The 15,069-nt window shown below is 33.0% G+C and overlaps 1 protein-coding gene across 2 annotated transcripts in view; it reads left to right on the top strand.

Annotated features, from left to right (window-relative positions):
* The window catches only part of Sgcz (sarcoglycan zeta), an 825,698-nt gene that overhangs the window by 696,125 nt on the left and 114,504 nt on the right, over positions 1-15,069 (top strand). For both annotated transcript variants that reach the window (XM_075986547.1, XM_075986548.1), the window contains exon 3: positions 2,553-2,654. In XM_075986547.1, coding sequence (XP_075842662.1) covers positions 2,553-2,654 — 102 coding nt within the window. The remainder of the gene's footprint in view (positions 1-2,552; positions 2,655-15,069) is intronic.

The raw sequence follows: 15,069 nt of genomic DNA, 5'->3' as shown, positions 1-15,069 counted from the left end.
AGAGTTTTATTCTTTTCTAAAGAACAATAAAGCTGTACTACCTGATTTTATGAGCAAAAATATCTTTCTGAAACTCATCTCTATATATAATGAATATATGACAAATAAAGGAACGTGAAGAATAAACACATACGATAACAGAAAGAAAATCTAAAGCACAAAGATGGGTTGAGTTTACATGAATGCAACAGAACCAGCACAGAAACTTACAGAGTTTGTAGGTCCGATGCTATTTTAGTCTGGTATTTGGCAATGTCTTCATTAACAGAACATCAGTACCTTATTTTCTGTCTGGATGGTAAAAAAACAGTAAAATTAAGTTTGAAAACTTTATACAGTTAAATACATACATAATACAAATTGCATTATGTTTAGTATTACATGTCCATTATTCTCATTTTCATGTTATTGAAGTTATAATGACTACCATCAAATAATTTTAAAGCTGATATTTAATGAGAATTACATTTGTGATAGAATTTGTTTTCTCTTTCCTTAGAAGATATAACAAGGACGTTTGATATTTCTGTAAAAATGGAAAGAATTTCAGAATAGATCTTTTTCAGCAGGCACTAGAGAAGAGAGAGAGAGAGAGAGGGGGGGGCGATAGATTGAGAAATAAAGAAATAGATTCTAGATTCTGGCTGTGAGATTTAGGCAAGAAAATCTCTGATTTGAAACTTTTTCATGTCACATATTAGTTATTGTAGCTATCTTATCACTGGATTCCATAGTGTTCCTTCTTTCCCCTTAACATTGTAAACAGTATTAGCATCTTCTTCAGGATTATTAAGTCTAAAAACATCCTTTTACCTTCAACAATCTAAAAGACAAAGGACATTTTCTAATTATAAAAAAACTTTTTTTTACAACTCTCGGATTTACTTCTTTTAGAATTTGGACTATATTTAAATCTCCACTTGCCATGTTTGTTTCTCTGCTTACCTTAAAGCCCTTCTTTGATATGAGTATTTGCACATGCAACCAACTAGTTGTCATGATGGTAAATTTAAATATGACTAAATCAAGTGTCTCTCTCCTGTTTATTTTCTGGGGAGGTACTAGCTGATGAGTTACACTTGCTGCAAAGCTATTTCTGATGCCAAACTACAATTTCACCCTTCACGTTTATATAATAGTGACTTTAACTTGCAGTTGGGAGTCTGGTATAAGTGATAAATAATACTCTTTTCATTGTCATCACATGAAATTAGTGACCATGCCTGTACAGTTTTCTTTCATCACACATCTCATTCTTACCAGAAGTTCTGTGTTATTAACAACTTTTAGCACTGTACGAGGTCCTGCCTGACATGCTTTCTTAGAACACAACACTGTTGTAGGAAGGGTGCTTGTTCGTACACAGCTGCTTTGACCCAAAATAACCGCACAGAAACTATATTATTTAAATCACTGCTTGGCCCATTAGCTCTAGCTTCTTATTGGCTAACTCTTATATCTTAATTTAACCCATTTCTAGTAATCTGTGTATCACCATGAGGTCATGGCCTATCAGCCAAGTTTCAGAACATCTGTCTCTGGCAGAAGCTCCAGAGCTTCTCTCTGCCTGTGCCCTTCTTTCTTCTGACATTCAGTTTAGTTTTCCCTGCCTAACTAAGTTCTGCCCTGCTAGAGGTCCAAAGCAGTTTCTTTATTCACAGTATACAGAAGGGAATCCCACATCATAACACAAATCACCTCAAGTTAGTGAGCTGTTTAAATGCCCTTTACATTTCTTCTTTTATAACGTTACTAAAGAACAGTATCTTTAGCACAACAACCAGGTGTTCCTTGCTTTGGCCTTGACACATAAATCCCCAGCTGTTTCTCTTCAAATATCCCCAAGGAGAAAGTCCATATATGACCTGGAAGCAAAGGCTAGCTCTTTTTCAAATGTCACTGTAAGGGAAATTTTCCCTCCCTTCACAGTCATTTCTTGTCTAAATTCATTTTTAAAATTTTTTATATAGCCATTTTCTTACTATACATGGGGTTCACTCTTTAAAATTCCTGATACAACCCTGATTTAATTCTCTTTCATTAACATCATTTTAACTATAGTAATTTTTATAGAGACAATTGTTTGCTAGATAGGACATGTGTTTCCTCACAATTTTTTCTTCAGATGCCCCATTATAACACTCATTAATTAGTTGTTACAGTTATCATACAAATGGAAATGTTGGTAAATGTATATAAGCCTTATATGCTTAAGAATATTATCAGACCTTTGCAAACTATGAATAATAGTCAGGTAACAAGTAGAGTATATAGTAGAGAATTGATATAAGGTAAGAAGAAAGTATTTATTCATAGATAAATCACAGCAGGGGACCCACCAGGTTCTTTACCACCTTCTTCCCTTCTCATAACAACAGTGCCCTCTGTTGCATGCACAATGCTGTGATCTTTTCTTAAGTCCAATCTCTCATTTTTTCTTAAAACATCATGGATTTGAGCTCACTGTTATCTCAATTTAGCCCTAAGAAAATAATGGCCAGGTACGCATTCTCTAATTAACCTAAAAGTGAACTATATTTCGTTGCTTGTAGGATGGTATGGGGAATCTGAGAGTCACCAAGAAGGGAATCCGACTTGAAGGTATATCTGAGTTTCTCCTTCCATTGTATGTGAAAGAAATCCATTCCCGAAAGGTATGTGATACGGCTTTGGCTTACTCTAAGATGATTTAGAGTTTATGTTTTCACTCGGCATAGGAGCATCCAATATCCTTATCCCCTTCCTTTGCATTTAATTTCTTTAAGCTAAAGACTTATTTGAAGAAGCTAAAAGAATCAATTTAAGAACAATAGAACAAGTTAGCTTCAAATTGGCAAATCAGAGAGCATTTGTACTGAGGCTCTGTGCTGCTTTTAGCCTTTGAATTGCTTTCTTCCTCTGTCACCCAAAGTTAAATGTGGTGTTAGCATTTGCAAAAGAGGTATTTATAAGTTTTCTCAAGAAGCACAAATGGATTATTTGGATTCAGTGTATCATACATTTCCCCTTAAATATAAATGTGTTTCCAAGGCACAACATGAAGTCTGTAAAAGGAAATTAAATTTTTCATTTTAGCTAATGCTGGAGCATTTATCCTTCAGGTGTATGGGTGTATGCTAGGTTATACATATAGCAGCATGATAAATGAGAAAAGAATCAGCTTAGTGATTGCTCACCTTGACTTAGAGTGTTACTTAGAAGGAATCAAATAGTCTATGACATCAGTTTATCTCCTATCTCTTAGGATGTTTTATGATACATATCTATAGAAACTAATTTATTAGACAAAAAGAAAAGATTAGCATTTAAATTTACAGAAACAGATTTGTCTCATATAAAATTATTTTAGAGTAAAATAATGCCTCAGTTTTATCAAAATAATAATTAGGAGATTTTTATGGTAAAATTTGGATAATTTTCATGAAGGCTTTTGCCACTAATAAGAAAGTAGAATGAAAGCGATTTGTTTTACATTTTTAATTAGGATTATTGTGTTAACAATTTTTGTAACATATGAACAATCCAAAATATTGAATAGACTTAGTGAGTACACTGAGTAATACAAATTTATTTTAACATTACTTTACAGACTTTTATCAGATTTCAAACAATGGGCACATTTTTTGATACCTGACCTTGAATGGTTAACCTTTAAAATGTCTATTTAATATTTGATATTAGTTTTAGTTAGGAAAACTTGACCAAAATGCTTATATGCATTAGTATGTTCTGCTATTCATTCATTTCCCCAATACCTCCTATACTGGTCAATATTAAGCAGTTTAGGGATATTAAAGAAATTAAAACTTACTTATAGAAATCAGAAAATACTAAACTTAGAAAAAAGGGTAAGTGTGGTCACACAGATATGAGTACATATATATTTTCTTTTTAAATTCATTCTACTAGTAAGTCCGGAGACAGTAATGGTGACTTACCTCTAAAGTTACCCAGACTGATTTGTATCATTTGCCAGGGAACACAAATGATGGTGAAGACCTATGCGCAGAAGACAGCTATAAATTTATCTTCTGGGGAGGGTACTTTTTGAGTAAAACAAAAGCTGTTCTCTGAAATAGTACATGAGAATTCTTCTCACTTCTGGTCTAATTAACATAGAGTATACCAACTTTGTATCCTAAATGTGTGAGACAGTGACAGTTGTACTCTCTGCCTAGAATAAGTGATCTCAGCTTCACAAACATTTCCAAAGTCAACTATCTAAAGGAGAACTGAAATCTTTGTTCTCAACCTCATTATTTGCTACTGGACATCTCTGTGTCTATCTTTGCCTGCTGGTATTTAAGAAGCAAATCCATGTGCAGCATGGGAGATGGTGGTCACAGGGTCCAGAAGGGACATCTGGACTGGTAAGAAAATACAAAGGAGACTCACTCCTTGGAAGATTTCTCTATACACACACACTAAAAACTAAACGAAAATATCTATATTATAATCAATACTCACATTGCAATTCTTTTGTCTTTGAGTACATACACTTGTTTAATCTGGTTGTAAATCTTATTTATTTCACTGTTTGATGGTATCAGGCACACAATTTTCCTCAACCTTAATTTTCTAGTCAATGAGTGTAGAAATGGATCCAAATGCATATCTCTTAGAGTCAGAAGATACACACAGATCACTACCAATAGTAGAAATGGAATTTAATTAAATTTTTTGAGATATATGCTTGGAGGTATCTTCCCCTATTTTTATTGCAACTATTTGTTATTTGGTGTGTGTGTGTGTGTGTGTGTGTGTGTGTGTGTGTGTGTGTGTGTGTGTGCGTGTGTGCGTGTGTGCGTGCGTGTGTGTGTGTGTGTGTGTGTGTGTGTGTGCGTGTTTATGCACATTTCACTGAATCTGTGTGGCTCTGAGGTCTGAGAACTTATTTTGGGAGTCAGTTTTCTCTTTCAACCAAGTGGGGCCAGGTGCTAGAACTCAACTGGTCTAGTACCTCACTATCTAAACCTTCCTGCAAGACCAATCTTCTCATACATTATGTAGCCCTGGCACAGCCAGCAGAGGAAAGATTATTGCCATGTGTTTGAGGAGAAGCAGGGATCCATAATTGGTCTCTGGCGGGTGTGGTTTTTATAGTTATTTATTAATTTAATCCTATACATGAAAACAAGATTTCTTCTGGACAGAAAGTAAAGCTGTAGACAAACATACATTAAATTACATAACCTGATAACACATTACTATGAAACATCTCATATTCGCCAGTCTTTAGCTGCTGTCACACACACACACACACACACACACACGCACAATTACTACAGACATCTTTAAATATCTTCTATTATCAAAACAACTTTCTGTCATACTCATTTTTTCAAATTAAACCTTTCCAAGTAGTCCCCAAAAATTGTATTTAGCCCAAAAATACTTAGAATTCAATGTCTTTTACAAATTTTTAAATTTGAAAAATATTCATCGGTATTTTCCCAGTTGAATCACTTCCTGGCCATTTGTGAAGTTAAATGCCCAGATAGAAAAAAGAAAAAGGCTGTATAGTTTGAGTTAATGTAGGTAAATCATACCTGATAATATTCCACATATATCTTCAAGTCACAAGGTCTCACATTAAGAGAAAATATTTAGATATCAGGAAATGAAGACCATTACCTTTTAACGTAATTGTTGTGCAGGATGCTAATGTGGTCAAGTAACATATATTTTTGCTGAAACTAACCAGTCAAAATGATATCGTATTGATTTTTTGAGCCTGTAACCATCTGAGACTAACTGAACAACAACATTATATTGATTACTTTTTTTGCTAGTCAATAATCTGTACTTAAATTTCTCCTTCTTACAGAAATGGTATATGACTAGCTAGTAGTGATTAGTGAGCAGGAACCCCAGATAATTCTAACTCCAGTATATAGATAGGAAGGCTACAAAGTCTTGAGTATTTAGACTCCTGAGTGAATAAAGTATGAACAGCTCTGCTTTTCCTAAGTCCATGTATGTGAGTCCAGTGCTGTGCTTCTAACTCATTTTCTGGTTACCATTAGTTTTGTGCTTTTTGTGTTGGAGTGTGTCTATAGTTCATATACAAAGACATGGGCAAGGCTATCACAAGTGACTCTTATGCCTATGTAACAGCATGAGTAGATCTTTCTTGCCTCTTTTGTGTACCACAGCTAATCTCCCCTTTTCAGATTCTATTTCCCATATATATAAAGAAATTCATAATTTATTATCATCATCAATATCTTTATGATTTTGCAGCTGGATATTTAATTTGGAGACATCTGTGAATTTTGTAGTACTATTTAATCCAAATTTCAAGTAATATATATCATTCTGATATCTTTACACTGGAAAACAACAAAATCAATAGCACTCTAACATTTAATCAACATCATTACAGTTCTAGAATTATATTTCTGCAAATGTAAAATGCTAAAGAAAATAAATATGTAAATTGAAACATGTGCATGCCATTTTAAATTAATATGGAATTTAACAGAAAAACACAAAGTCAATTGAAAAATTGATATCTCAAGTATATCTTTAGCATAATAGCATGGTTAAAACTTGTCTTTATGGTTAGGAATTAATGATTATGAATATGATTAATAAGTTGGGTACATTAGCTTCATAATTAATATCACACAGCTTTTTGTTACCTCCCAGCAGTGTAATTTAGGGTGATTACTGCCTTCCAAATCTGTTTTCCTTCCCTACTTTTATTTCTTTTGTAACAGTATCATTCAGATTTTTTCATAGTTTACTTACATTCTGCTTTGCTGCTTTATTACCTGAACACTCTGGTCTATAGATGGTACCCAGCTATTACTAGTGTTTTCTTTACTGTGATCAGTCCAGTAGGCATTCAACATTATGATGGTTCCTTGCTTTAATTCAATATTAATTAATTTGCTTGTTTCTTCTTTATTGAACTATCAAGCCTGTCTGAATGATGCTTTTGGTGTTGGGAATATTAGTGATGAGATTTTCATTTTCTTCAGATTTGTAAATATTTGTCTATTTATTATTTGCATTGACTCTTGACATAAACTGTCAAAAAACAAACTGGTATTTTTCCCTTTTGTTGATGTAATGTTATATCTGGAGATCTGAGAAGTATCAGATTTAACTTTTTCCCTTTCAGGGAAATTTTTGTTCTTGTGTGACATGATAGCTTTAGTATTGTTTACCTGGTGATAATTGGTGTGAGAGAAGGTATTACTACTTTTCCCAGAAATCTTCTGGCCTCACCCTTCAATTAGTTGATAGTACATATACTTACGGCTCTGCTTAGCTACTAGCTATCAGTCATACTGCCGAGTCCTTTACTTCAGAGGAAGCAATCCTTCTTACATCTCTGTATCTCTGATTATTTAAATGCGTTGTGAATTTCTTTGAACTATCTATAGTTGTCATCTAGAATTTCTCTTCTGTGAAATTATTTTCTCCATGCGAATTTTGTCAAAGTTCTCAATAACTCATATATTTTGTGTGCAATAATATTTTCATTCCCAGGGATTTCTAGATCTTCTTTTTGATATTATAATTTACTTTAATCCCTCTGTTTAATGATAATATTAATTATGTGAATCTTAGATAAATATTGCACTGCTTGTATATATTAAAATAAGTCATTTAGCACTTACTATTTGAGAAATTTTAAGCCATGCAAATACTGTGCAGTTTTTAAATTGGGCTACAGAGATGAGCAGGAAAAGAAGTACAAACTGATATGCTCTGTCATCCGTGGGTATGAAAAATCCCTGAATCTCTTTTACCAGGACATGGTTGAAGTTACTCTATGGGTCCTATTGATTATCCATCTATCCAGAATCTGGGCTGTGCAACACTTAGAAATCTGGTAGTTGGACTATCTCAGGACACTTCTCTTGCTACTTTGTATTCTCCATGCGAATTGTAATTTGTGTTAGACCTTCGGTGAACACATGAACTACTGGAATTATTAAAAACCCAAGTGGCTTAATTTGTTATGTAGTGAGGAAGAAATAGATTTGGAACTTCTCTGAAATTTAGTGTACAGTCTGAGGTGGGACTCTTCTTCCTTATCTCTTTTTTTACCTCTCACCTTCCCCATACTCCCCTATCTTCTCTTGTCCTTAGCTCCATCTAATACCGTCTCTTCATGAACAGTCAATAGATCCCAATACCATAATCTGAATAGTCCGTTTCCATCATTAACCTTCTGTACTTCATTACCAGATATCTTTTTCTCTCTATTATGTTCTATTGATATATCCATAATGACTCACAGATTATATTTAAAGGGTGCTCTTACAACTAGTAGAGTTGGCTGTTTACTATCAGTGGACTGAAAACATTTTGAAATTTATGCATTATTTTTCTTCAGGATAGATTTAATCACCATCTATCGAATGTCATAAAAATTACTGCTGGGAGCATAATGATAGGTACATTTGATTTCATAAAAATATTTCTTTATTTTGTGGTGGCTTCTCAGCTGAAAGTATGGCATATTTTACTGCTTCCTGGAATCCCTCTGCATTGCTCAGAACCTCTTCCTGCCATCTTCTCTGCAGCATTGCAAATCCCTTTGAAATCACTTAATGAGTCCTACTAGCTGTATGAATGAGTTTAATCACTTAATGATTCCCACTAGCTTTGTGAATGAATTTCTACTCCTGTTCCTTATCGGCCTTTCTGCTTGTATAAAAGAGATTACAGTTTCTTGTATTCTGAGTGTAACTTGGGTATCTTTTGCTTTCTAAAACAATTATTTTAATTGAAACAGAATTATATATCCCTCTCCCTTTCCTCCCTCCAAAACTTTCTAGATACCCTTCTTCAAACTCCTCCCGTGACCCCACTGTCAAGTTGATATCATCTCTTTTATATTTATTACCCACACACATGCATATATATAATATAATATTTATCTATCATATATGCTATATGTGTGAACAATACAGTTTATATATATTATAATGTATATTTTTCTTGGCTGTGGTGACACATGCCTTTAATCCCAGAAGAATTCTGTTAATTTAAGAACAGCCTGGTCTACAAGAGATGGTTCCAGGACAGCCAGTAGCTGTTACACAGGAAAACCCTGTCTCAAAAACCAACACAAAACAAATATATATTATATATATATATGATATTATTACATATAATATCATATATATATATATATAATGCTGCATATGGTTTTGTTGTCTATGTGTTTATGGTTTCAGCACTGACTACCATGCACTAAACAACCAACAACATATTGCTAATCTCTGGTAGAAATTAATTCTCCTTCCCCCAGAAATCTTTAGTTGCCTTTAGTTCTTTGTCTAAAGATGTAACTCCACAATAATTTCTCCTTCCACGTGAACATGTATTTTTGATATTCTCACTGTCCAAGTCTTGTTATGAAGCTTTTGTTTACAAGGTAGATCAAATAACTTTGTATTCTAAAGAGTGTATAATGTTTATTATAATTAACTGTGAGCATCCTGTAGGGCTCTGGATTTTAATTTCTGTGTTCAAACCATGAGTTTGTAATTCAGCCTTCTGGCTTATAATCATCACAATTTCATCATGCAAATTAAAATTCAGACCATCCCATAATACTTTAATAATACAGTAATGTAATTAATGTAAAATAAAGTATAGGTTGAAAAATTAAATTTAACGTTACGCTCATCTAAATAATTATCATTCTCAATTTATAGAAAGATAAACACATTTGGGATGCACTGTGCATTTTGGAGCATTTGAAGAATACTTTGTCATAAGCACAATTAGCAGAAAGTCAGATTTGAAAGTACAGCTTGATCAAGTAGAAAATTATATTTATGATGAAAAAGGAGAGATTTTAATATAATAGCACCATTGCTTTGATTTGTATGGTAGGAAGAAATTGATGTGAATGTGAACAGAGGGAAATTAAGAGCTTATTTTGGAGTCTTTCTGTCTAATAGATATATTAACAGTTTAATGAATCTACACTTCATGTTAGAGAGAAACTCTATAAATTTGTTTTAAGTTTACATGTTAATATGAATGTATACTTTTATACACATGAGAATAGACATAATTGCACATTATTAGACGTTAAACAGAAGCTCTAAATGAATGCAAATAGAAAATGTAAAAAAGTGCTACTCTAATGTAGAATGGCTTGGTAAGAAGTAAAAAAAGAAAGGCCAGCTAAGAAGTAATATAAGCCAATGTAATATAAAAAAGCCAAGGATGTAGTGTTTCCAGAAATAGATAACAGAGACTACCTCCAGGGTAAGTAGGGAACAACTGCTTCCAACCAGTCGTGTATCAAGAAGATTGAAAAATCATCTTCAGATATTATTTTGATTAAAGTTCAGTCATAAATAAATATTTACATATAGGTTTTCACATATTAGAGTTCTAGCAAGTTGATGAACATCAAATTCCTCACTTAGTATTTGGAATAAGTGTCATAGAAAGCATACAAACTATGGATAATTATGAAGCAATCTTTTATAATTTAAATGCACCTTTTTATTGAGAGGGACAGGGCTCCTACTAAAATTGCAGATCAATCTACTGATAATTGCTTCGAGTATCTGCAAGTGTTTGCCGCTACTGCTGTTTGCCTACACATACTTTACCAGTGATCATATCCTTAAATTTTATTTTATTAATTTATTATTCTATTGCTCTTCTAACAATTACTAAGAGATACTATTTTGTCTTTATTCTGTACTAAATCAATGTAATGACGTAAGATTTCTTGAACTGAAAGGTATGGGTTCATTGCTTCCTTCTTTTCTGTATTTGTTAATTTAGGCATTGCGTTACAAATAATCTTTCCCCGATTTGTACTTAAACTTTTATTTTGGCCCATTACAGCCTTTAACAAGAGCAGCTTAGATAATGTAATTCTTTTTGCAAACAAGTCTCCAGACTCTTAAAATGTGCATTTAATGCTTTGGATTTCAGCATAAGTTAGGACTCAAGTCACAATCAGCACACCTTCTTGTATGTGTCTCATCTTTGTAAAAATCTCCAATAAGATATTTTGATTCAGTTATAATGAATACTTGCTGTAGAAATAATAGAACTTTGATTTTTTTCTATTTTTGTTTAAAATATACGGACATTTGCTAAATTGGCTTAATTTGATGAGTTTTATTTTTTAATTTAAAATTAGATACAGTTTCTATACTTTTGTTAGCATGGTTTTATAAGAGAACTTGGAATATGATTTAAAGATTTTGGAACCTATTTATGAGGGATGATGGATCTTTATTGCACTGTAGCATGAATTCTAATTGGTCATAATAATAAAATCCCTGAGTTAGTTATAGGAGTAAATGCAGAAAGATCAGAGAAACAGAACAGCCAATAACTAGCTCTTACCTCTATTAAATCCTCAGACTGAATGTGTAAGCCAATCTCTAGGAATCCTTGAACCGAATGCCATCGCTTTGAAACCACAGACTGAACCCTGAGCTCGTGTCTCCTAATGCCTTCTATTCCTCTCTCTGCCCAGATTTATCACTCCCAGCCTCCACCTCCCTAGTGCTGGGATTAAAAGTGAGACCCACCACCACTTGGTTCTGTTTATGTTTTAAATTGATTCAATTTTGTGTAGACCAGAGTGATTTAAAATTCACAAAGGTCCTTCTCCCTCTGTCTCCCGAGTGCCGGAATTAAAAGTATGTGCCACCACTGCTTGGCCTCTATGGCTAGTTAGTGTGGCTAGCTCTGTACTCTGATCTTGAGGCAAGCTTTATTAAAGCAGAATCAAAATATCACCACACTGGACTACTAAAATAATCAGTGCACGTGTTAGAAATACTGTGTTTGTAGTCGTATCAACACAGGTGGTATATGAGTTTACTAGGGTTTACAAGACATCTTTCTTGCTATTTTCAGCCCATCTCTAAATATATGAGATCATATTATTCTCACAAAAGTTATATTGGTAAAATAATTATTGATATTGATTGCTGTATGAAGATTAATATTCTGGTTTAATACTACATTAAAATAAACACCAGTCAAAGAAGGATTTGTGCCCACTCATTTTTATCTATCATCTTTTCACAGAAGACATCTCAAATTAGGATGATTTTTTATAATGCCTATTGATTCTACCTGTCTCAATATTCGATCCACTAAATATTATTATTTTATGTAGTAATGTAGTTTTACATTCCCAAATTGTCATCTACTCAAAAATCCATACCCTTCAACACCTTACAGATCTTGATTTTATTTTATTTTCTCTTTCATACTGGATCTTCCTGCTACACACAATTTTTGTCTGTAAATAATGGAAAATATATGTGTTTGCTTGAATATAGATATTGAATAGCTTCAGTTTTCTATTCATACAGATGAAATTAACTCCAAATTAAGTATTATAGAACAAGTAAGTGAATATTTACTAAATGTTTTGGTTATTTTCATTAAAGAATAAAAATAAATCCCAGCAAGAAAAGTTTACTGTCATGGCTGCGGAATATAGCTGAATTTGTAACACACATACAGGCACACCACACAAATAAACACACACTCACACACACATTCTTTCTTAAATAAAATCACCTTATCATTAATAAGCATATTTATAATTTATTTTTATTCATCTTGACTGATATATAGTAAATTAATTATATCCTAATTTTCAAGAGATTATATAATTGCAACATTTCTCCCTTCCATTTTCTTCTGACAAATACTCCCAAATGCCCCTAGTTGATGTTTTTCAAATTTATGGACCTTTTTCATTAATTGTTATTGCATATTTATATGTACATATGTGTAAATTTCAGAATACAATCTGTTCAATTTGCATAATATTAATTTTACGTGTGTTTTCAAGGCTGACAATTTGTTTTTGGATAACCAATTGGTGTGCTCTTTCCTAGGAGAGATGATTTTTCTCTCTCTAAACATTCCTTAGTTGTCTGACATTCTTTGCAGTTGCTGCTCTTTTTCTCACATATAGACCAGGAAATCATGGGTTCACAAAGGCTAAACAGCTTACTCTAGGTCATGCATCTGGTAGGGTGCCAACTTCCAACCTTACCCAGCCATTCTGGCTAACCAGCAATACGCACATGCTCATAAAAAAAAATGCCTCGTCTATGCAGACCATTCCAGAGAATTGCAAGATCAGAACTAAGTAGGATGTTTCCATCAAATACCTATTACTTTAAAATCCAATAAAGCAATTGAGAGATTATATGAAAGTGAAGAAATATGGACAAACTCTTAGCTGTAAGTTATGCTTTGCTGATTCTCACATACCATTACTTTTATGTGTGGCAGCTACAACATCATTTCCAAAATACATAGTGAAACCATATGACATAAGTACCTGTTGTAATTCATTAATCTTGTAGCAGCCATCAATATTATAGATCCTTATTCAGTTTCTGTGTAGCATCCTACTGTATTCCAGGACTTCACTTACATAATTGATTCAGAAGAGAATTTTTGCAATAACAAAAAAATTCGTATAGCAAATAATGATGTACAGTTTTTGAGTGAATGGACATTTTCTTTTTACTAATGCAAATATTTAACAAAGGAATTACTGTATATAGGAGATAGCATTTTTAAGAGTAATCATCTCAATTGTTTTTATTAGTCTATATTTATTTTACACGGTGTCAAACATACAGAAGAATTCTAGATGCTGCACATTACTGTCAACTCTTCACATTCTAGGTATTATTATCATCATCATCATATACATCATCATCATCATCATCATCATCATCATCATTATTACCAGAATTTTAAAGAAATTGAAATAGAAGTTCTTTGTGACTTAACTGGTATATCTCCAGATGTCTAATAGCATTTTCACCTGCTCATGAACAATCTGTAAGTATTTCAGAACGATGGACATTTGTATATGATTGTTTAGAATGCTCATTAAATAGCATTTTTGTTTTCTTATTGAGTTTTTATATTACTGATGTACCTGGCAAACAAAACTTGTTATAAAAATTGCCTTTATTCCCAGCACGAGGGAGGAAGATGAAGGAAAATCTCTGTGTTCAAGACAAAGGTTTGTCTATAGAGCAAGCTCTATGACAGACAGGACTATACAGAGATATCCTGTCCCAAAAATAAATAAATAAATAAAAAATAAAAAGTAAAGAAACACCCAAATAATTCAGAACACTGACTATCAAGATAATAAATAGCACAATTAAAAGGAGAGCATAGAGTTAAACAAAGTTTTTAAAATATGAAAGATGAAAAAGCTTTGAAACACATTTTTTACATCATTAGCCTTCAGAAAATGAAAATTCAAATTACTTTGAGAGCTCTTCTTATACAAAGCAGAATGACCAAGATTAATTAAACAAATGATAACATTTGCTAGTATGAATGCAGGAAATTAGGAATACTTATTCATTGCTTGTGGGAGTACCAAATTGGTACAGCAACTTCAGAAATGAATGTAGAGAGTCCTCAAATATCGGAAAAGAAATCTGCCATAATATCCAACTACACCAAACTGTGACATATACATATACCATCATGCAGAGATATTTGCTCATCCAAGTTCATTGCTTTTCTGTTCATAATAGCCAGATTAGAAACAGCATATATGCACATAAGATGATGCAAAAATTAGGAAAACATGATGCATGGAATATTATTCAGCTGTTAAGAAAAATGAGATGTAGCATGAATAATATTGGAGTTCAACTTGAAGATCAGAAGCACAAAGCAACTAGCCACTGACTCTTACCTCTACCTCAAACTAAAATAGTGATTTTTTTTGCCTCTAGGAATCCTCAGAATGAGACTGAACTGAGTCCTGTCTCCTCCCATCTTATATTCCTCTTTAGTAATGGGATTAAAGGCATGCACCACCACTGCCTGACCTCTATGGCTAACTAGTGTGGCTATTGGGATTAAAGTTGTGTGCCATCATTGCAAGGTCTATATGACTGACTGTTTTATTCTCTGAACTTAAGACAAGTTTTATTTATTAAAATATAAATTAAATGTCACTACAATGAAATTCACAGGTAATTGGATAAAGCAAAAAACAGTTATCTATTGGGTAGCCCAGACCAAGAATGCCCAGAATAATACACATTGCTT

The sequence above is a fragment of the Microtus pennsylvanicus genome, chromosome 9, assembly GCF_037038515.1.
Source record: "Microtus pennsylvanicus isolate mMicPen1 chromosome 9, mMicPen1.hap1, whole genome shotgun sequence".
Lineage (NCBI taxonomy): Eukaryota > Metazoa > Chordata > Mammalia > Rodentia > Cricetidae > Microtus > Microtus pennsylvanicus.
Note: the sequence above shows the minus strand (reverse complement) of the source record. Positions and strands in the feature narration are given on the sequence as shown.